The sequence below is a fragment of the Cannabis sativa genome, chromosome 9 (genome assembly GCF_029168945.1).
Source record: "Cannabis sativa cultivar Pink pepper isolate KNU-18-1 chromosome 9, ASM2916894v1, whole genome shotgun sequence".
Lineage (NCBI taxonomy): Eukaryota > Viridiplantae > Streptophyta > Magnoliopsida > Rosales > Cannabaceae > Cannabis > Cannabis sativa.
The window spans coordinates 48,517,013-48,542,026 of record NC_083609.1 but is presented as its reverse complement, the minus strand read 5'-3'; the positions used below and the strand labels follow the sequence as shown (position 1 = coordinate 48,542,026).

The following is a 25,014-nucleotide window of genomic DNA, read 5'->3' as shown; positions in this document are numbered from 1 at the left end:
TGCGATCGCAGGAAAAAAATCAGCACAGCCCCGATTTTTTCAAATCTTCAAAAAATCATAACTAATTCAAATAAAATCCAAATTAAGTTCTGTAAAAGGCTAACTTGCTTAATTTTTTCCATACTATCCAATAAAAACAATTCCAGAGATAAAATCGCAATTATTTTTCACAAAAATTTCACAAACAACAATCAATCATCAAATAACACTCAATACAACATGATACCATCCAAAGAACATACAAACAATCGTTTTAAAGTCCAAATTTCTTGCAAGTAAATCAATTACCATGGCTCTGAGGCCAGTTGTTGGAAATTTATTTTACCAGGATCTTAGATCTACTCACAAGTATGTTTATTAACAACCTAAATATGAACTTTCTAAAACGATGAAATAAACACATATAAAGTTTAGGAAACCTTACATTGGGTGCAGCGGAATAATATGACTCCTTCCGTTCAGATATCTAGCCCTTGATTCCTTTCTGTAGCAGAGCATTATCAATATCTGAACCTGGATCTCTTTCTCTGAATCTTTGATGCTGAATTTCCTTTGCTGATGATCTTTCTTCACGATCTTCCTCACTATGATTGAGGTATTGCTTGATGTGTGTGGGCACTACTCTAATCACTAAGGATTTCGAAATTCAAAGGAAGAAGAAAGAAGAAGTGGTAGCTAAAGATAGGGAGAGAGAAGGCTCCGTTTTTCTGATTCAGAAAGTGTCAGGAAAAAGTCTCATTTTTCTGAAGCCTTCACTATCTATTTATAGCATACCACTACGGTTAGATTTGAATTATATGGCATTAAAATAATGAAAAAAAATCAATTTAAAAACCTACAATAGGTGGCCGGCCAAGCATTAGTGGATTGGGCCTTGGGCTTTGCAATTTTGCAATTTTAACACCTTTTGTATCTGATTTTCTCAAAAATGCCAATTTCCTAATTCAACCATTTAAATGCCAATTCTAACTATTTAATAACTATAAATAATTATTAAACAATATTGTCATTTATCATATTTATTAATTGAACCATACAAAGTATCATAATTAACAAATATGCCCCTATAAACTCTTTCTTTACAATTTCGCCCTTACTTTGTGAAAAATTCACAAATAGACATAGTCTAATTTGAGAATTATAATTGATTAATCAAAACCAATTACATGAGTCTTACAAGCAATATTATCTCAACTAGTGGGGGGACCATGGGTCTATATAACCGAGCTTCCAATAAGTAGATCAAGAATTTAGCACTAAAATTCACTAACTTATTAATTCTTCGTTGAATCCACGCATAGAACTTAGAATTGCACTCTCAGTATATAGAATGCTCTATATGTTCCACCATATAGACACATCATTAGTTATCCATTGTTATAATCCTAATTTGATCAATTATCCTCTATATGAAGGATCTACACAGTAAAGGGATTAAATTACCGTAACACCCTACTATGTATTTTATCCTTAAAACACTTGACCCCGTATAAATGATATTTCAGCTTATGTGAAATGAGATCTCCACCATTTATTTTTGTTTGGTCAAGCTCGAAGGTGATCATCCTTTGCTTACTATTCGCCAGATAGAAGCTATAGATTCCATGTTTATGCTAGCGCTCCCACTCAATTGCACTACCGTGTTCCCAAAAAGTACGTATCACCCTGACCTAAAAGTAGGCTTAACTAACAATTCAAGGAACACGAATAGCCTTTTAAGATTGAGCCTAATCATAACAGGATTAAGATCATTTGATCTAGGATCAACTAGGCGATATTGACTTGAATAGATTTTACGGTAAGTTTAATTAAATCTAAGTCAAAGTTCAATATCGGTCCCTTCCGATGCATACTCCATGCATCCAACCTGAGCTTTACTTTAACCAATGCTCTGGAAAGAACATAGCACTTCTCCAAATGCAAGTAAACTCTGTTGTAGATTATCATATCAGTAAAACCCTGTGTCTGATAAATCTAGGAAACTTTATTCACATAGTCATGTTTACTTTCCAATGTGTTGACGGCACAATAAACAGGATCAAGTATGTGAAAAGGGTTTCAGATGAATCTATACATTATGTACATATAATCATGAGATAAATCATGTGAACCATGCAACATTAAATGTTATTTCTGATCTATATTAATAAGTAAATCTGATTATATTGAAATGAGTTTTATTTAGGGCATAAAACCCAACAGAATTCAGTATCCCTAGAGGAGTAATGCATATAGAAAATGATGTTGCTTAATGTTTTATGAGCACGAAGGAAGTAATGGTGGAGAAAGCATTTGCTTACCATAGACTTACAGTTCATGTTATTTGGGTTTAGTCAAGTACACTACACTTGATCTGGATATCAAGACAATACATTAATTGAAATGCACTACTTGTTTTAAGTTAGTGCAATTGGGAGTTTGTTGGGATTCTATGCCCTAAATAAAAGCCATTTCAATATATACAATTTAGGTTTACATGTAGTTTTCATGTTTATGGTTTAATGTATACAATTTAGGTCCAGAACATATAGTTATTCACAATTACAGTGATGTCAACACAGTGGAAGATAATTGTAATTATATGCTTCAAAAGATAATGTCCCATGATTCATCAGTGCACTAAATTTATACTTATGTGATAGTCAGGGATAAAGCTTACTTACACCTTGGATCAGTGTTATGTTCTTTCCAGAAGATTGACAAAGTATGCTAGTATCGGATGTATGGAGTATACATTGGACAGGGACTGATATTGATCTTAGTAAAGATATTAGAATCTTACCGTTTTATCTTTCTAATTCAATATACATAGTTGATCTTAAATAAAAAAAATCTTAATCCTGACATGGTTAAGTTCGATCTCAAGAGTGTTATTTGTTTTCTTAGAGTTGTTAGCCAAAGCCTACCATTTGGTTCATGTAACACTTACAGCTTCGGAAAATGATAGTACAATTGAGTGGGAGCGCTAGTCATAGATATGGAATCTATAGCTTCTATCTGGTCATAGAAGTGAAATTATGATTTTCTTCGAGCTTGGCTTAATAGAGATAAATGGAAGAGCTTATATTTCAGTGATTATATTAGTTTACTGAGATATCATTTATAGGAAGCTAAATTTTCTAAGGATAAAATACATTGAGGGGTAAAATGGTAAATTTATCCCTACTCAATATAAATCATCTATAGAGGATCTTTGATTATTGGGATTAGAACAATGGTTAAATTTTCATAGCGTATCTATATCGTGGAACATATAGGTTCATGGTCCCCATACTAGATGAGACAATACTGCTTGTAAGACTCAGATAATTGATTTTAATTAATCAATTATAATTCTAAAATTAGACTATGTTTATTTATGAATTTTCACTAAGCTAGGGCTTAATTGTGAAGAAAAGAGATTATATGGTTTATTTGTTAATTAAGAGACTTTATTAAGTCTAATTAAAAAATATATTAAATGGAAATTTTATTTGATAATTATTTTTAATTATTACATAACTAGTTCTGGCATTTAAGTGGTTGAATTGGAAAATATGGAATTTGTGAAAGAATAGGATAAATAGTTAAATAATGGCAAAATTACAAGTGGTGGGCCCACATCCTATGGTTGGCAACTATTGCATATTTTTTACCATTTATTTAACAATTTTTTAATGCCAAATAATTCAAACCTAAACCTAGAAGGATTCCTATAAATAGATAGTGATGGACTCAAATTGAAAAATCATAACAGTTGATGCACTTAAGCCTTTCAGTCAAATTTTTAGCCTTCTCTTCTTCTCTCTATTTCGAATCCTTCTCTCTCTCTCTTTCTCTCTTCAATTTTTGAACCCTATAGTGATAGAGTACATGCCCAGGTATGCAAGTTGGTACTCAATCATAGCGTGTAAGACTGTGAAGAATCCAATCAACTGAAGGAGAATCGGGCTCAGATCTTGGTGATACTATGCTACAGAAAGGATACAAGGGTTAGAGATCTAAGTGGAATGAGTCATTATATTCTGCTGCAACCAATGTGAGGTTTCTTAAACTTTATATGTGTTTAAATTCCATTATTTTAGAAATTCATATTTAGGATGTTAAATAACATACATGGTAGTAAATCTAGATCTTGGTAAAATAATCCCCAACAGGCATTTGCTCCTTTATGGTTGTCCATCACTGTCCACCGTCACATCAACGTCCATCTCAAAACAAAGAGGAGGTTCACCCTCATTGATGGACTTGAAGTACTTCGCTTCACTGGGTCGAGGGCACAAGCACTTCTTTATAAATAACTAAAATTAAAAAAATTAAAAATGTTAGTTTTAGCAAAAACAAAAACTCAAAATGTATTAAAATATCAAAATGAAAAAAAAAAAATAATTAGGACTTACCCTTTGGTTGAACAGTTGTGCAATGTCAATTGCCTTCAAGTCTTGTTTCCGCTGGCCCTCCTTGGTTTTTAAATTTATCATTCGAGGGAACCTAGTGCCACTACAATCAGCATACTTCTTTCCCACTTTCTTTATGGCTTCATCTGCTCAATATTGTATGGCAGGTACATAGCCATGTACGGTATACTTTGCCTCCTGAGCAATCTTCTTGCTCTTTTTCTTATCAACGTTCTTCTTGTAACGTGTCATGTCCTTACTCATAGACCACATCAACTTTCAAAAAGCACGCTCACCCCACAGATTTTTGAAGAAGAATTCGAGGTCCTTAACAAATTTCAACATCTCTGGCCAAACTTGGACATTTCCTTCTTTTGAAACCAATACACCCTTAATAAAAGCGATAAGATCAAGCCTGTACACATCTTCTACTACATCACATCTCTCCAATTGGAGCAATAGTGTGTCCAACTACACACCACTCTTCCCTTCAAAATACATCCTCACTAAATGGTCACTGAACTTGGCTTCTATCTCTTCCTCTGTAGGGCCACTACCCATAGGTAAGCCAGTAATCAATCCAAACTCAAGCTGCCCGAATCTCATGTCATTTTTACCAACATAAAACCATATCTCATCTTCCTTCTCTGTTTCAACTTTTATCTTCTACAGGAGTAGGCTGTGGACCAATGTGCCCGGGAAAGCTAATTCTCCAGCTTCCTAGAATGGTCTGAAAGGGCTGGCCAAAACCTTTTCAGTCAATATCATTGCTTCAAACTTGGCTTTAATATCTTTAAACCTATTTGAGCCCCAATAAGTTCGATGGCCTGTGAAATACTCGGTCACTAGCAGCTTAAGTTCAGGAGCCATCTGCAAAATTTATGACAAAAAAAGAGAAACTATTATTAAAACACATAAAAAAAAAGTGTTCCAAAATATCGTAAAATAAATCGCAATATATCGCAAACAAAGTCACCATATATCGATGGTAATCACCAAAAACATACACATAATTTGTAGAAAATGTAGAAAACATCCCCTAGGTATATCTCGCGACATGTCGACAGACGAGTCGTCACATGTCACCAACTACAACAATACTGATACCAAACATACAACACAAAATACCTTATACACAGTCCACGATTTAGCGATATCTTCGCAACATGTTCGCGACACAAGTTAAATTTTGTATGTAGAATTGTTTTTAATTAATTTTAACGAAATTTAGCGACAATATTAACAACATCAAGACTGAACATGTTGTAGATAGAAATCACATGATGTTGTGAAAAATCGCAAAAAACATACACAGCTGCTACATTTTGCTATATCTGGAAAAGAAATCGATAAACATCGCGTACATCGTCGCTAAATGTTGATAATTGGCGAAATGGCAGATCTTGAATCTTAAACATGGAAACTCAACCCAAAATAAAAAAAAATAAATCTAATTCTTAAAAATTAAGCATTTAAAATCCAAAACCCATTTAAAATCAAGTAAAAATTTAGAAATATACCTTCTTCTTGGCGATTTCGTTATGGGTTTCTTGATTATGTTGTAGGTTTTGCGATTTCGTTGTGGGACTTACGATTGTCTTTGGTTTTTGTGGTTGAGGTTTTGTCAGAGGTCGTGGGTCTCGTCGGGGTGGTTAGGTTTCAAGTGGGTTTCGTCTGGTGGGGTGGTGGAGCCAATGGTGGTGGATATTGTCGGTGAGAGTTAGAGATAGAGGGAGGGAGATTTAGATGAGAGAGAGGATAAACAGAGCGAGAGAAACTTTTCAAATGGAAAGGGTATTTTTGGATTTAAGAGTTTTTGGAGTATTATGTTCCTACATTTTCTAAAGTGAAATATTAATACACCATGTACCAATTTTAAGCATGAATAGTCAAATTTCCAAAAGAAATTCTGCAGTTGGGCACGTACCCATACTCATGGCCGGCCAGAGGGTGGGGCACTCGAAGCGTAGGCCCCAGGCCCCACAATTTTGGAGGCTCTGAAAAATTAAAGCTAATATTATATATATAAAAATAAAAATATAATATATGTATATATAAATTTTGGTTCAATAATTTTCATAAAAGAACTTACAACACAATTGGTAAGAGAGGGATTTTATGTTGATGTGTGGGTGTTGGGTTTGAAACCTGGCTCCCTCACATTTTGGGTGTTTTAAAAATTTAAAGGTATTAATTAAATTTTGTAAAGATTATGTAGAGTTTCAATATGTAGGGCTTCAATGCATTACCTAAAATTTATAGCAATTGTTAGGATTTTTCTTAAAAAAAAGTACATTATAAATATTTTTGGTAAGGACTAAGGAGCAAAGATTATATTTAGTAAATAGTTTTTTAAAAATTACTCTTCGTGCAATCAAATAGATAAAAATATTTATTGAATACTAATAAATAAATCAAATATTTTAAAAAAATAACTAACAAGAATATCATAACTAAAATAAAAGTATATTTATTAATTATTATTTATCTTCTTAAATTTAAAAAAACTTCTAACATATATTAAAGAAAAATAATATAATTTTTAACATACTGTTGATTTTTTTTTTTTTTTTACAAAAGTTCTAAAATATATAGCACTTCAATAAAAATGCTATTAATTATAATCAAATATTACGTTGAGTTAAGTTATGTGTGAGAAAAATTATTTATTATATGGAGATAAAAAAAATTAATTATATTGTGTCAAAATTTTAATAATAAATAATATCTCAAAATAAAAATTAAATAATATTTATTTTTTTAGAAAAAGATCCAATTTAAATTTCGGCCTCTCAACACAACAATGTCCTACCCATACTAGGACATAATCGTTTGGCATTTTGTTTTGAAAATTAGATTCCAACAAACATCAATTTCCTCCAACTCCAAGTTCTATGTATGAAAGTTTTAAAGGTGATGAAAATTACATGTAATTATTATAGGGCATGTGTGTGTTTGGTTGTACGAGTGATGTAGAAACGAGTTGCAGGCTGCAAGAGAAACAGCACCACGCAAGCAAAAAAAGCCACAGTTCATCTATCTGTCCCACTGCCACGTATACAATGCCACCACCCCAAAATCTAATCCAAAATCCCCACGTAATCATATTTATATATCCAATCCAAACAAAGAAAAGCTATATTTATTCCAAAATTAAATTTCTATTTGCGTCACCAAAATCAAAAGAAATTAGTACACCTTTTCAAAAAAAAAAAATATATATATATATGATTGGGCACTTCTATAGTGGAGACCCTTAAAACAGACACACCAATGAACACTCCTTTTGTCCTCATTTTATTGGCGGTTAAATAGATCCCATATTATTATGTTGTTGCAACACACACCAGATTGGTAAGAAGAAATATTTATGCTTGTTCTGGACTCTTCAACTGTCTTCTAATCGCTACTGGTCTCCAGGGCTAAATGTTTGAAGATTTTTATTTACTAAGTAAATACGACCAAATTTATGTTTACTATTATGGGTTTGTTTTGAGGAGATATATTTCTATATTTTCTTAAAAGAGAATTGTATTCCATTATAGGCATTTTTTTTATTGTTTGAATACATTTTCAGATTGTACCTATTAATTCCTTGCCCACTATTTTCTCTCTCTCTCTTTTTTTTTTTTTTTTTTCATTTTTCTTTTTTAAAAGGATCTTTCTTCAATTTTTCATTAGTATGTAATTCTGGAATTTTAATTTGAAAATTATGGGTTTTTTGATCAATTGTATAGGATCTCTGGTTTAATGAGTTTATTAGTAGTTGAAACATTTCAGATTTTGTTGCTAGGATGGAGTCTTAAAGATTTCAAATGGTTTCAAGGAAACATCGAGATTCAAGAAAATCCCTCCATGAAATATCATTCTGCTAACCAAACCCTTATTTAATTATTAAATTAATTTATTTCTAAAATTTACTAAACACGACAACGTGTTCCAATCAAAACATTAACTAAAGGACACAGGGGTATACCCTTTCTCACAGATGGAGTAATCACATATATATGCATCCACATTAAATGGGCCCACAAACATCACTTGTAACCAATAATATAACAACAAAATAGACCTATTATTGTGTCCGTTATTAGGGTGTCTATGCTAGAATTTTCCTATATGATTATGATTAGGATAGAATAGATTAAAACCAATTCACGAATAATGTTGATAGCGGCAAATGCTTAGTAAAAAGCTTTTAACTGTCAATCCTTTTTTCAGCGGACTTCCCAACTTTCTCACTCACTACAATATACCACTTCTTTCCCAGAAAACAATTGTCACTAATTAAGCTCATTCTTCTTCTGGGGTTTATTCGTTTCTCATAGAATAATAATAATCTTTCATTTGGGTAATTCCTCTCCTCGCCCTTTCACTATTTTAGATGAACACAACTTGATTTTACGCAACTGAATTCCGGTATACACTTTTGTGTGTGTCAGTGTGTGTGTGTGTTTTTTTCTCCTTTTGATCTTGATTTGTAGATTTTCACTTTGTTAGTGATTTGTAGTTCTATCAATGCCACATAGTATAGTTCATTAATTTGGCTATATTTTTGGTTTGTGATGAATATGACTGTGATCTCGATTGAAAAGTTTTTCTTTTCATTATTTTTTTTTTAGTGAAGTTTGACTTTTTGTAAACTTTTTCTTTGGGATTGGGTTACTTCTCACTGTCAGATAAAGATGCAAGCCTCAACATATTCTGCAGTCAAAGGAAGAGTAGGCTTTGGGGCTGAACACCAGAGAAGGGTATCGCTGGGTCTCGGTGAATCTACGAGTAGAAGAAGAGTTTCAATGTTAAGAAGCCAATACATGACAGATAGAAGTAGTTGCTGTGGTGGGCTGAGCTTGAATTCTGCGACTATGGGAATTGAACTGGGGCGAGCCAGAATGGGCGTTGATGGCATTTTTGGGTCTTCGGCAAAATCCAGATCAGTCAAAGCTCAGGCTTCTGGTTTGATTATTAACCATCATTGCCTTAGTTATCAATGATTTGTTTTGCCATGATGTACTTGACATGTGGAAAATATATTTATATGAAATACCTTGTTGCTGTGTATTCAGGATCTTTTATAGATATTACTTCTCTTTTGAAGTGTTTATGTTTTGGGCATTTGCGATTGATTTATGGCATTACTATTGTGAAAATTGCTTTAAAACCCAACGAAAATGCATATTCGTAATATTTTCGTGGAATTTCTTATCTCAGAACGTGTCATAAAAATGTTTCTATCTCTATTAATGTGTGACCATATATGTTGTACTCTAATTTACTTGAACTTTAATATTATTTGTAGAAGTATCATATGTTAGGGTCCTAGCCATGGATGTTTTATGCCTGATATTTGTTTTCGGTTGTAATTGTGATTCAGAAGAAGACCTTGAGGCTTCTGTGCCTGTGATTCCTTCTACCCAACATGGCAAATCTTCTGGAACAGTTTTACCATTTGTTGGTGTTGCTTGTCTTGGAGCCATTTTGTTTGGTTATCATCTGGGGTAATACGTAGTTGGAATGAGATGTATCATATTTTCTTCTTATTTTAACTTGACCAAATCATTCTCCTTTAATTTGTCCTGACATTGTTTAATATTTTCCCTTTTTACGACTATTTCATCTTACATGAGCCTTACCATGATATTCTAATTCTTTGAGGCAGGGTGGTAAATGGTGCCCTTGAGTATCTCTCCAAGGATCTTGGAATTGCAGAAAATGCTGTAGTGCAAGGCAAGAGTTTGACTCAAAGCTGAATAGAAAATCTTAGCCATAATACAGCTTTTCATTTCTTTATATTGTTGTTTCTTTTAATCTTTCCCATAAAATAAATATCCACTACATAGCAAGTGATATCAAGAATAAAATTTTGCCAATTTTTGGTTTCACTATAATAAAAGAAGTGATGTCTGTGTAGGGTGGATTGTGAGCACACTTCTTGCTGGTGCAACTGTTGGATCATTCACCGGTGGAGCTTTGGCTGACAAGTTTGGAAGGACTAGAACATTTCAGTTAGATGCAATCCCGCTCACCATTGGAGCATTTCTTTGGTATGTCTTTTCCCCATGGAGTTAATGTCACTAATATGAAAACTGAAGAACTGCTACTTAAAAGTAGTGTTTATTACATCCAGTGCCACAGCCCAGAGTGTGCAGACGATGATAATTGGTCGTTTACTTGCTGGCATCGGTATTGGCATCTCTTCTGCCATTGTTCCACTTTACATATCTGAGGTAATGATCTTGAAATCGCATTCTTCTTAGGTCACTAATAAAATATTGAGATTTGCAATTTCGTAATATCAAATTCTAATGGTGTCAGATTTCACCAACTGAAATTCGTGGCGCACTTGGATCTGTAAACCAACTTTTTATATGTATAGGCATCCTTGCAGCACTGGTGGCTGGTTTACCTTTAGCAGCCAATCCTTTATGGTATGTCCTTCCCAATAATTTTCCTGTGAATCATTTACTTAATGTGCAATAGCTGAACAAGAAAAATAAAGAAATAAAAAATTAAGGATAATAAATAGAAAATTCATTATTTGCTGAAAATAATTTATAGAATGAAAATATCAAATCTTTGCATGGTGTGTACTTTAGTATGTTTCATGTAGATGGTATAGTACTGTGCAGGAGATTATAATCAAACTTTGCATAAATGTAATTTGGTATATTTTACATGTAGTGGTATTAACTTGTTCAGATGGTAAAACTTTAATGTGTTAATAGTTTTGTCGCACTAAATAAAATTAGCTACATAGAATTTTTTTCCTTCACAAAATTTATCATGGTGGAATCAAATTAAGACATTGTGATGCTCTTGTATCTTTTTCCGTTATTAAAAGTTAGTGCATATTTGGTGCTACTTTAATTATCACTCCTGAATACAAACTATGGATATACACTGCTCCTTTTTCAATAATGAAAAGCTGTGTATTTGGTGGTACTTTAGACCATAAAAATGCAAGTGTCAGTGCCAAATTCGGTCCTAAAGTGACTAAAAAATATTATATTTGGCACAATATTTAGCATTATGCTCGAACACAAATGTTATATGCAATGCCATACAGAAACCTATGCACATTATTGGAACTAAGTTTAGTTTATATTAAATAAATAATATAAGACCATTGCTATAACGCATCAGTGGTGTCTAGCACCACCTAGAGGTGGTGTCGTGCGATTGGTTAGCGATATCTCATAAAAGCTATTGCATTAAATTATATATGACTCGATACTTAATCATACCAATAGCAATATGACACACGTTGGAGGGTGTTAGGCACCACTAGTGCCTTTTAGCATTTCTTATAATATCATATAACATAGAAGAATGAATTTGATTGGTCAATTTTAATGAGCATTTATTAATGTGCCAAAATTTGATACATGTGTACAATTTGACAAAACTATCAAGATATGCTAACCTTGCACATCTTTTAACATTGCATTTGACTTGAGGGAAAGTGAGAGAGAGAGAGAGGAGAGATAAAGAATGAGGTCTCCATTTTCATTGATTTTGGAGAATTAAGAGGGAGAACTCATCCCTCTCTATCTCTCCTCTTCCTCCCACTTTTTTCTTTTGCAAAATAATTCATTTTTTCTCCCCTTCTGTTTTCATCCTTCCAAAAATCAATAGATAAGGAAGGTGGCATGGTCTAAAGGTTTGAGTAAAGTCTGAGAGTTCATTATGATCTAAATGGACATAAAGCTTAATCTTCAAAAGTTTGCAAAGTGTTCGGTAAAGTAAATTAAATATTTGAATCATTTTGGATTTGAAATAAAATGAAAATAATTTTATCAATCACATAAGTTATGTGTTCATACTGTAGTAATTTAAAGCTTAAAAATAGTATGGAATGGTAATTTTTGAAGTCACTTCTTTGAAATTGATTAGACTAATTCTTATGTCTTGTATGATTCTGCACGCAGAAGAATATGAATTGATGAAAGCTGTTAATATCCACCATTAACATTGGCAATACACAAACTGTTATTATCTTCCTTGTGAGAGTAGTTTGTTTAATTTTAATTAGAACTTTAGTGTACTTATTACTTGATTATGAATTTTATCAGGTGGAGGACAATGTTTGGAATTTCAGCTATACCCTCTATTCTACTGGCAGTAGGAATGTTTTTTGCTCCAGAAAGTCCTCGATGGCTTTTTCAGGTTTTTCTCTCAGAAGTTCTTTTCTAATGTTAGTGGAATTATTAATGGCTTTGATGGTTTCTTTAAGCTGTTGACAAGTAAGTAATTTCATATATATTAGTTGCTCATTTAATTATGAAAAAAAATATTATATATATTTTCCTTTGGCAGCAAGGGAAAATTCCTCAAGCTGAAAAAGCTATCAAAACATTATACGGAAAAGAGAGAGTAGCTGAGGTTATTGGAGATTTATCAGCTGGAAGCCAAGGCTCTACTGAACCTGACGCAGGCTGGTTTGATCTATTTAGTACCCGCTATTGGAAAGGTATAAACATAAGTTGATCGAATTCTTTTGTCCAATATTGTGATGAGATGATATGCGCTTTAGATTGTAATAAGATTCGTTGAGTTCATAATTCTTGAAGACTAAAATTAGAGTAATTCCTATAGATTGATGGGGCACATATTATACAAGCATTCAAAATCCATTAAAATTGCCACCTTTTTCTGTGTTTGTTGGATATTGTTGCATTGCAAATAATATTTTTTTGTCGCTTTTGAAAAATTTGTAGTTCTTGTTAAAAATTTTGATACTTTAGGAAATGTAAAATCTCAACATAATGCTTGATTGTTAAATTAGGTTTGTTGGAAGAAAAGGTAGTAAGACCATGAGTAAAGGTAAAGAAGAATAACTTTCAACAAAATAAACCATTATAACATAAATTGATATTCATCTTGCGCTTTGCTTCCAAAATATGATTGCACATAGGGGCTGAAGAGAAACTACACTGACAATCAATGCTGTTGTTTTCTTTCTTTTTCCTTGACAAATATTTCTTGTTGCAGTTGTTAGCGTTGGTGCAGCACTTTTCTTGTTTCAACAGTTGGCTGGGATCAATGCCGTTGTATACTATTCGACTTCTGTATTCCGCAGTGCAGGAATTGCCTCTGATGTTGCAGCAAGTGCTCTTGTTGGAGCTGCAAATGTCTTTGGTTGGTTTCAGTGTTTTCTCATTCTGAGTGTTTTAAATTTTGGTTTCTCTTTGTATCATGCCATAAAGTGCGTCCAACTGATCCCTTTTCAGGCACAGCTGTGGCATCATCCTTGATGGATAGACAAGGAAGAAAAAGTCTTCTAATCACAAGCTTTGGTGGAATGGTACTGTGTTTTTCCACATGAACTTTTATTTGTATATAGATATCGATCTTTGTACTTTGCTATAACTATATAGATATAGATATTCATTTCATCAATAAAAAAGATTATGCTGTCTTGTATTTTGCTATAGTCATAGAACATAGTGATAAGCTTCCTATTATATTAATGGTTTATTATAGCTCTGTTGTATTAGTTGTTTGTTTTGCTTGTTTTTCTGTTAAGAATTTAATTGTGGCAATTTTTAAGTTGTTACTAGGTTAGTTTCTTACGAAAACAGAAATTAGACTAGTTTCTTGTTTAGAATGAGGAAGTCTATGAAATTAACCAATGAAGAATAATATTAGACTAGTATACTCACAGTAGTCTAACCATGTAACCTTGAAAACTTGGACACTGCCTACCCTGTAGAATATAAAGAAAAGAAAATTATATTTGATTACTAATCGACTGCTCATGAATTTATATAATAATCAAGAGCTTAGCTTGTACCTGGCCAATAAGGCAGTGTTTGAATTAGACAATATATGGATGGTACTATTTTCACTTGCCTTTCCAGTTATATGAAATATTGTCAAATTAGTGTGACAGCTCTTGCAAAAAAATAAATAAAGAAAGAAATTATTGTGACATCTCTTAGGCCTTGCTTAGCGTGTGAGATGTTCTGTTTTCGAGTCTTTCAATTTATGGTTTTATCATATAACAAATGACGCTCTTGCTGACTTGTTTAGGCTGCTTCCATGATGCTGCTTTCTCTGTCCTTTACATGGAAGGTTCTGGCACCATATTCTGGCCCCCTTGCTGTTATTGGGACGGTTCTGTAAGTTCTTACTTCTCATGGCAGCATTCGAAAAGTTTTGTGTGTGTTCTTTTTCTCTTTTTCGTTTTCTCCAAAAACAAATATGATATAGTAAGAGTAGTACTTGGACTGAGTGAGTCCCTTCACATAGTGACTATTTTATCACCGAGAATTCTTAAACTTGGCCTTTTGTTTCATTAACAGATATGTCTTGTCGTTTTCACTTGGTGCTGGTCCTGTGCCTGCTCTTCTTCTTCCAGAGATATTTGCTTCAAGAATCAGAGCAAAAGCAGTTGCTTTGTCATTAGGAATGCATTGGGTGAGTGACCATAAACAAACCTCATTGGTTTGCTACTTTATATTTAACTTCTTCCTCTGTTTTCTATATTATCAGTGTTTTCAAACCATAAATAATCCAATTTCTTTGATCTTGTGTGCTCTGCCTTTGATGAATTTTCAGAGACTGCTTTCCTGAAATAGAAAAATGAAAAATGAAAACAAGCTATACTCTATCATTATTTCTCTTAATACATAGTTTTAAGACCACCCATACTGCTTCAGTTTCGTACCAAAACAATGGCCTTGTGTAGTGGCAATACTCGACCCTATATTTCCTATAAATCAAATGATGTGATGGAATTTTTCTTGCATTTCTTTTTATTATTCATGTTATTTTGCTAGTTTTCAAGCCTGTACTCCTCTTTGTATTTTAATTTGTTTCCCCTTCCTGGTTTCTGAAAATTTGATTGTTTTTGTATTTGATCAGATATCGAACTTCGTGATCGGTCTCTATTTCTTGAGTGTTGTAAACAAGTTCGGTATAAGCTCAGTGTATTTGGGCTTCTCTGCTGTCTGTCTTCTCGCTGTCTTGTACATATCTGGTAATGTTGTTGAAACAAAAGGCAGATCACTGGAAGAGATAGAGCGAGCTCTTAACCCAGCAATTTGAGTTTAACGGCAACAAATATCACTGCAGTTATGGATATTTATTTCAGGGCAAAAGCCATTGTTCTTCACGGACCTAATAGAGGACTATTTAGCTCTCACCACTTCTTTTTTTCTTTTCCGATTCCTTTTGAGATGATGTTAGGCAATTGTCTGTATAGGTCGAGTTTTGGACAAGAACTCTTTCCAGCATGAAATTTCAATGGAACTTGAAATGTCAGACTTGATAAGCTTTGGATATAATAATTTAGCTTGTCTAACACCATGACGCAAATTTATCAATTAGCAGAAATGCATCCACAGTATATATTTTGAGTTGATAACAAACATGAAATTTTTTGGTACTACCTTTTATTTAAAAAGAATAAATAAGTTATTGGGTTACATTTTATTTCACTCTATTTTAAATGATATATGTAAATTTTATTAATAATTGTTAATACTTAAGTAAAATGTGAAATACTTCAATAAATTATACATGTCAAGCATTGAGTAAAAGAACAAGAAACCTAGAATGTATAATTTAAACTAAATTTGGCTATAAATCAATATTATAATTGATCTAAATTTTATCTCTAATACTAAATTTTTATTAAAAGTATAAAAACTTAATTAATTATAAAAATAAAATATAAAAAATTATTAATTACGTTAATAAATGATAAAAAAAAAAGTAAATAAAAAATGTATATTTATTATTATGGAATAAAATATAATCATCTATATTAAATTTAGCACAATTGTTGTTGGCACTGTCACAAATCACTATATATTATATTTCAAAAGTATTAATTTTAAATATGAGTGGATATTTAACATGTTACGAGCAAATGTCATGATTGATTGAAATGTATTCCTTAAAGATCATTACAAAATCTTCTTGTGTGAGAAGTACACTTTATTACATTTTTCATTTTAATTAATCACTTCATAATCAAATAAAGTCCCGGATAAAAATGTTGAATATGTTTCTCAAGATCTAAGAAATCCAATCTTGTTAAGGTAGATCTGCTTTCAGCTACATCCACTAAGCTCGAGAGACCACTTTCAGAGTGCTTCCAGTTTCAAATTAAACATCAGCAAATGATATTTACATGTTTGCTTTTCTTTCCCACCTTTCCTTTGTGTCGAGCCTAGAAAAAAAGCAACCAAAAGAAGGTTAAACTTGCATCAAACATAAAATGAGAAAAGGAAGCAACAAAGCCAAAACTAGCTTGCCAGAAGCTATTAATTCTCAAGCTCTAATAAATTAAGAGAGAAAGGAATCTTATATTTCCAAGAACTCATAATTCTTAAGTTTTTGTGTAACTCCAGACTTATATTAGCATTGACTGGTTTTCACTTTGAAGATTTCTTATTTAACAGAATTCTTGTCTCTATCAAAGCTGCAAATAATAACAATTCTTGTAACAGTATAATTCATGATGATAACTTATAATAACCCCTTAAAGTTAAATTGTACATGCACATCTGATGTTAGTCCAGACTACAAAGTTGTAGTTGTAGAGCACAAATGTTAATGTTTTTTTATCTTCAATTGTTGACTTTTGGCTTAATGTTTTGTTATATTGTTAAATACTAAATAAAGTCCATTACTCATACCCCCAATGTAACTTTTGGTGATGCTTTGGAACAAGATAAGCTGCACCACTTTCTTGCTGAAATGAGGAACTGTTTTCGTTGTCGTAGTTATAACCAAGATCAGTTGGTTCTTTATCTTCACAATCTTTGGTTATTACGTCTTTGCAGTGTGATTTGCTACAACCATCTGCAATATTCCCCAATGGCAATGAGTTTAGACTCTGCATATGTAGCAGTAAACAAAGCACATCTAGTCATCTAGATAATAATATATATATATACAATATAAAAGCTAATGAAGAACCTTTTTGTTTCTTTTTGAACTTTGATTTAGACTTTATTTCTAAACGTCTCCGGTGCAGCTCCTACAATAATAGACAAAATTTAGAAGTGAATGTTGCAACAAAGCTGAGACAAAAACAAGAATAACAATGCAAAATTACAATAAGCAACAGAGCAACGTCTCTTCCTGGAAAGTGCTTTAATAAAAATGTCTAGATTGTTAAAAGTTCCTATCGTCAGAGAACTTGTCACTGAAACGTTACCTTCTAGGTTATTGTTCTTAAGCTAGGACCTTACACCATGTTAAAACCATCCAAATTTAATACAAAAGTAAGAACTTTAGACGCCAATGAGGTAATTGGCCCCTTATTTCTTTCTATAATAAAGCCTGCAAAGACACTCTTCCGTTTTTTAACCTTCAGAAATAATGGAAGACATAGGGGAACCATACCACTTGGACAATTACATACCCAAACCATAATTGCAACCACCCAATTGCATCATACATCTTGATCGGAAAAGAATCAATAAAAACATAAAGAATCCGAATTGTTCTATATATTTCTCAATATAAATGAAATAAGAAAAAGGGACCATTCCGTTAACAAGGAGCTATGGGAGAGCCCCTGGAATACGTTCCTTCATTCCCAGCTTGGTCGGAGGAATTTCCCCCATCCCCTAACACACATTTCAGGGGGCACATCCCCCAAACGCCTTATCGTTCGTGTCTTACACCATAGTTCACTCACTTGTGCTACAAAAACCTAATGAAGAATTTCTAGTTAGCTACTGTTACCCATTAAGAATAATCGTAAGTTATATTCTCACAATTGTGTACATTTGATTGAAACCAAAAATGTACATTGAAAATGAATTGGATTGAAGTTTTCAAGTATGGTTTACTCACGACAGAGTAGAGCTGAGTTTGAAATGCTTTCATTTCATTCTTATGTTCATGATAGATAACAAAGCGAAATTCTCTAATATTTCATTCCATGGATGTTTTCATTGCATGGAATAATGCTTTCTTTTTTATGTCTGATTCAAAAGAAAAAATTAAAATAAACCCTCCGCTAACGCAGAGTCCAACTTCAAGTAGTTTTGAATGATTTTCTCTTGGGAAAGATCAGTGAAATAGCCTTTGCCCACACTTATACCCTCTTCCTTTGCAAGCCGCTCAACTTCAAGTTGAACTCTATCTCCTCCCACATTATTTGGGTCCAACAAATTACAAGCTACTTCAATGACAGTCTCACCATGTGCAAGTGCCATGGCCTGGACCGAAGGAAGGCCTCCTCCTCTTCCACTTACACCCTTTGCAATTCTGCGAATCGCTGAGAGATTGGTAGAGAAAACAGGAACATTATAGTTGTCAACCCACCGGGTTGCTCCGATGACAATGACTCCTTTTGTTGGAATCACATGAGGTGGACCCTCATCTGGCTTGAGTGCCAAGGACTCTTGTTTTAGCCCCCCAACCCACTGGTTTCCACTTGAATTTGGCTTGAAATAACCCAACTCTCTTCTGATTGTATCAAGCGTTCTTCCCTCTCCATGGGCAGCTCCGTATAGAAAAGTAGGTACTTGAAGACCATAACCAACATCTGCAGCCAAAGACTTGGCAATGTTAGCAGCCTGGTCCAGAGAAGTAGAGAGCAAGGGATGGAAGCATATATGGTCCACAATACCAAGCCGGGGATGACTGCCACTGTGCAATTCAAGGTCAATGGACTCCAAAGCAGCCTTAACCATGGCTAGGACTGAGGTTCTCAAGGGGCATGGATCCAAAGATGGTTGTGGATCCAACTTGGAAACAAGTGTGTAGCCAACTCTGTTGTAAGTCTCATCTACAAATTTGTTGATAATGGGAGCTTTTGGGAATAGCTTAGCAGCTCTTTCAATGGACTCTAGAGCTGCCCTGTTTCTGCTTTCAGATATGTACACCTTACAGCAACCAAGCATCGACTTTAACATTATCTTTTCCTTCTCAACTGCCCATATCACAATACAAACTCAACAACAACGTTATATATTTAGATAAACTAAAGAAGAGAACATTTTCTAAGAATCACGTGTCATCATACAAAGGACATTGCAGTAAAAGTCAAGACAAGAGTAAAAAAGCAACATCCAGTAACCAACATGTCGTATTGTATGAGACAAAGACAATAATCTATTTGAAATTCTAAACTGAGTGATAATTGTATTATTGCTTCGAATAATTTAGAACTAAACAAACACTGTAGGATAGAAACACAAAAAGGATCAAATGGTAATGTGGTAGTGGAGTCAATCTAGCTGTAAAACTAGTTTTGAATACAAGCTCAAAAACTAGTTTGACACAGATGATTCTTAAACGTTACCAAAACTCATCACAATTTTTTTTACTGTTAAAATCCCATCTCATTTGCACCTGAAGAAGATTTTGGGTACCCATTGTACTCCAATTTCACACCCATTGAAGCACATACCGCCCTGAACTTCAACCTCAAACTGTCCATAATCTCGTGAACGCTCTCATTCTCAGGTTCCATAATTGGGTATTTCTCAATCAACTCTTCCATTTGCTTAATACCTTTTTGAACCCGAGAAGAAAACTGGGTCGGGTCAACATGGATAGCTGAGTTCCATATATCCACGCATCCCTTGTAGAATCCTAACTCTTCGCCAACCTCAAACCCAGTTTTCAGACCCACTTGTTTACCGTCTTCTTTACCAGAGCCAAGACCATCTTTGTAACCCTCATCGAAGCCTTCTTTCAAATGGGCTTCTTCTAAATTTAGAGAGGAATCAAATATGTCGTCCATGAAAGATGGTTTTTTTTTGTGTTTTTTCTAGCCAATAGCACAAATAAACAAATCAAAAACTAATTATCTATGTTGACTGTTGATGAGTTCAAAATCTGTCTACCCGTTGAATATAGAACAGCCCAATTTTCATCCAATAAAGAAACCCCTAATAGGATTGATTGAACGATACGAAAATGGGAATTGAAAGCGAGAAAAGAGGAATTTGGAGAGAAAAAAAGGTGGGTCACCTGGAACTTGGAAAGCTGGGTCTGCTTGAGGGCAGTAGGCGGCTTGAAATGAGGCTGCAAAGACAGTGACGAAGCTATGGCTGATTCCCTCCTCTCGTCTTCGTCATCGTTTATCTTCTCCATCTTAATAAAGTGATTTATATATGGCCACGGCTGTAGTCCCCTTTCCTTTTAAAAACGAGATTGTCCCTTTTTACAGGTGTCAAATTCTTGATCTTTGTGGTGTTAATTGTTATGATTTATTCCAATTATTTATTATTTTTTTTTTGAAACTAAATTGAGAAACTCCATTAAGATGCATTAAGCCAAAAAATCAGCATACAAACGATAAGCAAATTTAAATAGGGGCAAGTCCGGCTACCACACCGAGCCTCATCTAAATCTAACGCTCGTTTTGCTAAAGAATGAGCAATATAGTTCTTAGACCGATTACAATGCGATAGGGATATGCTACTAAAAGAATTCCTAATATGATGAATATCTTTAAGAACAATACCAAATTCATTAGGACAAGGAGCTCTGCTATTCACAGCCAAAACTACCCGCTGACAATCGGAGAAAGCAGTAATCACCGTATACCCCATCTGCACGCAGCAAGAAAGCCCATGAAGCGAGGCTTTGGCTTCGGCAATGTGAGGTTCCAACAATCCTGCGTAAGGAGCTGCACTCGAGAATAGGACATGCCCCATACGATTGAAACCAAAGCCCCCATCCCTATTTTTCGGTTCTCAACACAAACCCCAGCATCCACAAAAAGATTAAACACACCAAGAACCAGATCGGTATCCGATGAGGTCGATCGATTACTCACGTTGCTAGGAGTCGTACCCATAGAAATTGGCACAACATTATTAGCATCTTGATACTTCCATAAATAATCCATGGCCCAGGCACTAACCATGTTGTCAGAGAGGAGCTTGTGATCATGCACAAAGGTATTTCACCTATTCCAAATTCGTCAGCTAAGGGTTTCAAAATGCTCAAGTTCTTGTCGTCTCAATGTATCCATACACCCCAGTAACAACTCATAATAGCAAGAAGCGTCCTTCAAGGAGTCGAGGCCACTCAAAACCTAGCCCGAACGAATAGACTTAAGAGAAGGGCAGAGCCATAGAGCATGAATAGTAGTCTCGTTATTCTAAAAGCAAATTGGACATATAGTATAAACCTTCATACCATGGCGAGATAAATTGGCATAAGCCGGTGTTATATTCGAAATTTGGCTGCTATCTCAGTGGAGGATACGTGTCAAGATAAAGGGAATATAGATCGGTGCAATCGCTTTTAATGGAATAACTCATTAATTATGTAAGTATCAGAGTATATTTGTAACCTGTAGACTGTAAGGTCTTAGGCGAGGAACTAATATACAAACCGGTACTTAGCATATTAGCGAAAAACCATATGTCACTGAATGCGAATTGCGAGGCATCAAGGACAGTACACATTGGAAGACGAAAACGACATATATCAATTGTGAAAGTCCTTAGTGTACAAACTAAGTGTTACAGACAGATCGACTCAAGACCAAGTAAGTGAGGTGCCCGTCTCGTTAGGGGAAGACGTCATATAACTTCATCCTGTTAGCATTAGCGAGGCTCATAACCCTAGCAAGTCAAGAAGCTAACATTCAAATGAACTTCGAAGAACTCTTTGTAAATAAGAATCGCGATCGACACAAGACATGCATCGTCGACCTCGGAAGGAAAAATGGCCCCAACTTGCTATTGAGATCACTGGAACCAAGCTTCTGTCGAGACAACTCCAGAAATAATAATTAAAGACAAGTTTAAAACACGATCATTTTGACCCAATAAAAGTAGGAAAATCAAAGCTATATGATTTTCAAATCATAAACCGCATTTACACTACGTGATATGTAATCAAATTCCATGATTTTAGGGATGATTGTTGTAAACATATTACAGTCAACTTTGTAATTAACTGTCCACTATATAATTATAAATAGTGACAAAGAAGATCAAAAAAGGGACGACGAAAAAACTCATACAAGAGAGGCCTTAAAAAATAATCAAAAATCTGAATAAGAATGACTCGTGGACTATGCAAAATTTTAACTGCAATACCACGTAAAAAACCCTGCGTTCATATTTTTATTTTTATAGCTTTTATATTTTCTGTGTGAAATCACTACTGTGAGGCTCAAATTTAGTTAACAAAAATCTACGTTAACAGAGCCTCTGTGAAAAAGCTCAGAAAAACCCTCCCTTCTTTTGAAGAAAAACCACCTCCTTCATGGCTGAAAAATCCAGAAAATGTTAACACTCCACATTAGGAAACTAATCATCGTTCTGGGAAAGAGCCCATGGGCTCTAGGAGGTCTACCAACCCGCGATCCAAACAGACTACCCGTTCCAGGAGGACTCAACTTGAGGGTGGCCCTAGTACACGGACCACCCGTTCTCGAAGAACCCAACCCGATGTTGGTCCTAGTACGCGGACAACACGCTCAAGGAGAACTCAGCGTGGGAGCGGTCGAAACCCCAAGACGAGGGATGAAGAGCTCAATCGTGGAGGTGCCCAGTCTATGGGAGAAGGAACTTATGAAACGGAAAACTGCTGATTGAGACGCCGTCTGGAAGAGGCACAACATCGAAATGCTGAGTTAGAGCGTGATGCAGCCTCGGTTAGGGCGACACGGGGGACGAACGCTCAAAATCAACCTGAACCTGGAGTGAGAAGACCACGAGGCAGACCTCCTGGCTCACGAATCAGGAGACAAGAAAATGCCCGGGAAGGACAACCCAGGGAAAACGAGATACCCTCCGAAAATCAGGACGAACAGCCGGATGGGAGACAACCGAAAACTGATGAACGAGAAATCCCTCATGGTAATGAGGAGGATCTTGGGACTCAACTAGGAGAGCGGAGGTCACCTACTAGAAATCACTAGCGTTCTTCCCAAACCCATAGAGCAAGGACTCGTACAGACCCTAATGGGGGAAATACGACAAACCGCTCTCAGGGGGAAAGAGCAGAGGGTGAAGAAGCAAGTGGGACCTCGAGGCGGTCAAGAACCCATAGTCAATCAACTCGAAGAGGAGAAAGTACTCAACGAGCTAATGATCGAAAAAGCATGGGAACTAGTAAATCTGCGAGCCATTCAAAGATAAAGTCTATGAGTAGGACGCGATCTGTGAGTAAGATGAGGTTTGCCAGCAATTACTCCCAACCGGATCTGCGAGAGCACTTGAATCGGAAGAAACCTGACCTTTTCCAACAGCTTGGTCCAAAGCAAGAGGATCCAATCCAATTGCGGATAAACGAGCTGAAGGACAAGTTCAGGAGATATCAAGTGGAGGAATTAGGGAAATCATCAGGATACGACTCTGGCGAGGAGCCTGAGTTGTATTGTAAAGCCCGCTTAGTTAATTTGGAAATTATCAGTTAATTATGATTAATTATGAAATTATTTATAGCTATTTAAATAATTTATTACTGTTATTTATGGAATTCTGAAATGCATGGTTATGTTATTTAGTAGTTTTCATATTTTGCATTTCCGGTGCCCGGTATTTTGGAACTCGGCGTTTGGCTCAGTAGAAATCACAACTTAGCATGTTATTAGTTTGGGACGGTTTATTAGACATTGGGAATGTCGGGAATGGCCGGGAATTTAGAATTTCCCAAAAATACCCCTTTAGTATGGTTTATGTGGTTTAATGGTGGAGGGGCAAAATGGTCTTTTTGCCCCATTAGTATTTTGTCTTTTGTGATTTTATGAAATGGAAAATAAATGTTTAATTGTTTAATAGATGGCTGAAATAAAATGGTATATGTGGCATTTATTCTTTTTCCTTCTCATTTCAACACTTAGCAAAAAAATAGAAAATTTTGAAAAAAAGAAAACTCTCATTTCTCTCTCTCATTTTTGGCCAAGTCTTGGGCAGCAAGGAGCTGATTTCTCCATTGATATTTTCTTGTGAATTCTTCCCTCTTTAAGGTCCATTTCAAGCTAGGTTAGCTCTTGTAACTTCTCTTTATGTTTTGTTAAATTTTGATGAAAAGTTGGTGATGCATGCATAAATTCTTAGTTGTTCTTACTGCTGGGTTTTATGGTTAATTTCTGGGATGTATGTATGTTATTTTGAGGTTAATTAAGCTATTAGAAATGCATGTTTAGTACCTTGTTTCAAGTTTAGAATTTCTAGCTCAAAAATGTGATTTTTTGTGAAAATGTTGTGAATCTGTTGCTGTGATGTTGCTGTTGTTTTTAGTTGATTTCAGAAGTTATTTTAAGCATGTTTAAGTAGAATTAAGCTGCTTGGTATGCATGTTGTTTTGATTTGCTCAAGTTTGAGTTTAGAACTCAAAGCTTGAGCTCCAATGGTGATTTTTGTTTCTGTGGTTTCTGGGTAGGTTTGATGCCTTGGATATGTTCAAGGGAAGGTATAGAACAGGTCTGGAAAGTTTGAATCAATTTGGGGTTGAGTTGGTTGAGTTATGAAAATTTGATGTTGCTGCCTGCGAGGAACCGGAATTCCGGTTGTGCATCCGGAATTCCGGATGGGGGTCCTGGATTTCCCAGAACCGGAATTTCGGTTGGGCAACCGGTCTACCGGTTGGGGAATTTTCAGAACCCGTGTTTTTCCTCGTTTTTATGTTTTAAGGGGTATTGCCATACTTTTTATCGATAGGGAAACTCTTAGTTCCTAGTTTAAGTCCCCGGGAA

General features: G+C 34.8%; 3 protein-coding genes across 5 annotated transcripts; 1 reads left to right on the top strand and 2 right to left on the bottom strand.

Moving 5' to 3' along the window:
- The first annotated feature begins 8,492 nt into the window (after positions 1–8,492).
- LOC115722484 (plastidic glucose transporter 4) lies at positions 8,493–15,681 on the top strand. 3 transcript variants are annotated; one of them, XM_030651699.2, is made up of 14 exons: positions 8,493–8,727; positions 9,056–9,332; positions 9,751–9,874; positions 10,036–10,103; positions 10,288–10,420; positions 10,504–10,603; positions 10,692–10,804; positions 12,449–12,542; positions 12,693–12,846; positions 13,368–13,514; positions 13,607–13,680; positions 14,409–14,497; positions 14,681–14,795; positions 15,243–15,681. In XM_030651699.2, exons 2-14 carry the CDS (start codon positions 9,062–9,064, stop codon positions 15,423–15,425), a joined length of 1,665 nt encoding a protein of 554 aa, XP_030507559.1. In that variant the 5' UTR covers positions 8,493–8,727; positions 9,056–9,061; the 3' UTR covers positions 15,426–15,681. The 3 variants fall into 3 exon arrangements, with proteins under 3 accessions (XP_030507559.1, XP_030507561.1, XP_030507560.1); XM_030651701.2 differs by having other exon boundaries at positions 8,500–8,727; positions 9,754–9,874; XM_030651700.2 differs by having other exon boundaries at positions 8,500–8,795.
- A 560-nt stretch (positions 15,682–16,241) lies between these two features.
- LOC115723651 (uncharacterized) lies at positions 16,242–18,055 on the bottom strand. Its single transcript, XM_030653134.2, has 4 exons — positions 17,879–18,055; positions 17,307–17,367; positions 17,024–17,189; positions 16,242–16,554 (listed from the first exon to the last, which is right to left on the bottom strand). The coding sequence occupies exons 1-4, from the start codon at positions 17,879–17,881 to the stop codon at positions 16,512–16,514; spliced, it is 273 nt and encodes a 90-aa protein (XP_030508994.2). The 5' UTR covers positions 17,882–18,055; the 3' UTR covers positions 16,242–16,511.
- A 149-nt stretch (positions 18,056–18,204) lies between these two features.
- LOC133028940 (uncharacterized) lies at positions 18,205–20,467 on the bottom strand. The gene is made up of 3 exons (XM_061104946.1): positions 20,322–20,467; positions 19,680–20,118; positions 18,205–19,275 (listed from the first exon to the last, which is right to left on the bottom strand). Exons 1-3 carry the CDS (start codon positions 20,442–20,444, stop codon positions 18,341–18,343), a joined length of 1,497 nt encoding a protein of 498 aa, XP_060960929.1. The 5' UTR covers positions 20,445–20,467; the 3' UTR covers positions 18,205–18,340.
- Between the last annotated feature and the right edge of the window lie 4,547 nt (positions 20,468–25,014).

Excerpts from the sequence above, each read along its gene's own strand:
- LOC115722484 (XM_030651699.2), top strand. The coding sequence starts at position 9,062 with ATGCAAGCCTCAACATATTCTGCAGTCAAAGGAAGAGTAGGCTTTGGG. Across the intron at positions 10,104-10,287 it reads AGAAAATGCTGTAGTGCAAG|GGTGGATTGTGAGCACACTT; the intron begins GCAAGAGTTTGA and ends ATGTCTGTGTAG. Across the intron at positions 10,805-12,448 it reads TTAGCAGCCAATCCTTTATG|GTGGAGGACAATGTTTGGAA; the intron begins GTATGTCCTTCC and ends GAATTTTATCAG.
- LOC115723651 (XM_030653134.2), bottom strand. Across the intron at positions 17,190-17,306 it reads GTTCAAAAAGAAACAAAAAG|ATGGTTGTAGCAAATCACAC; the intron begins GTTCTTCATTAG and ends GGAATATTGCAG. Across the intron at positions 16,555-17,023 it reads CACCAAAAGTTACATTGGGG|GCTCGACACAAAGGAAAGGT; the intron begins GTATGAGTAATG and ends CTTTTTTTCTAG.
- LOC133028940 (XM_061104946.1), bottom strand. The coding sequence starts at position 20,444 with ATGGAGAAGATAAACGATGACGAAGACGAGAGGAGGGAATCAGCCATA. Across the intron at positions 20,119-20,321 it reads CCCAGCTTTCCAAGTTCCAG|AAAAAACACAAAAAAAAACC; the intron begins GTGACCCACCTT and ends GCTATTGGCTAG. Across the intron at positions 19,276-19,679 it reads AGGTGCAAATGAGATGGGAT|TTGAGAAGGAAAAGATAATG; the intron begins TTTAACAGTAAA and ends TGATATGGGCAG.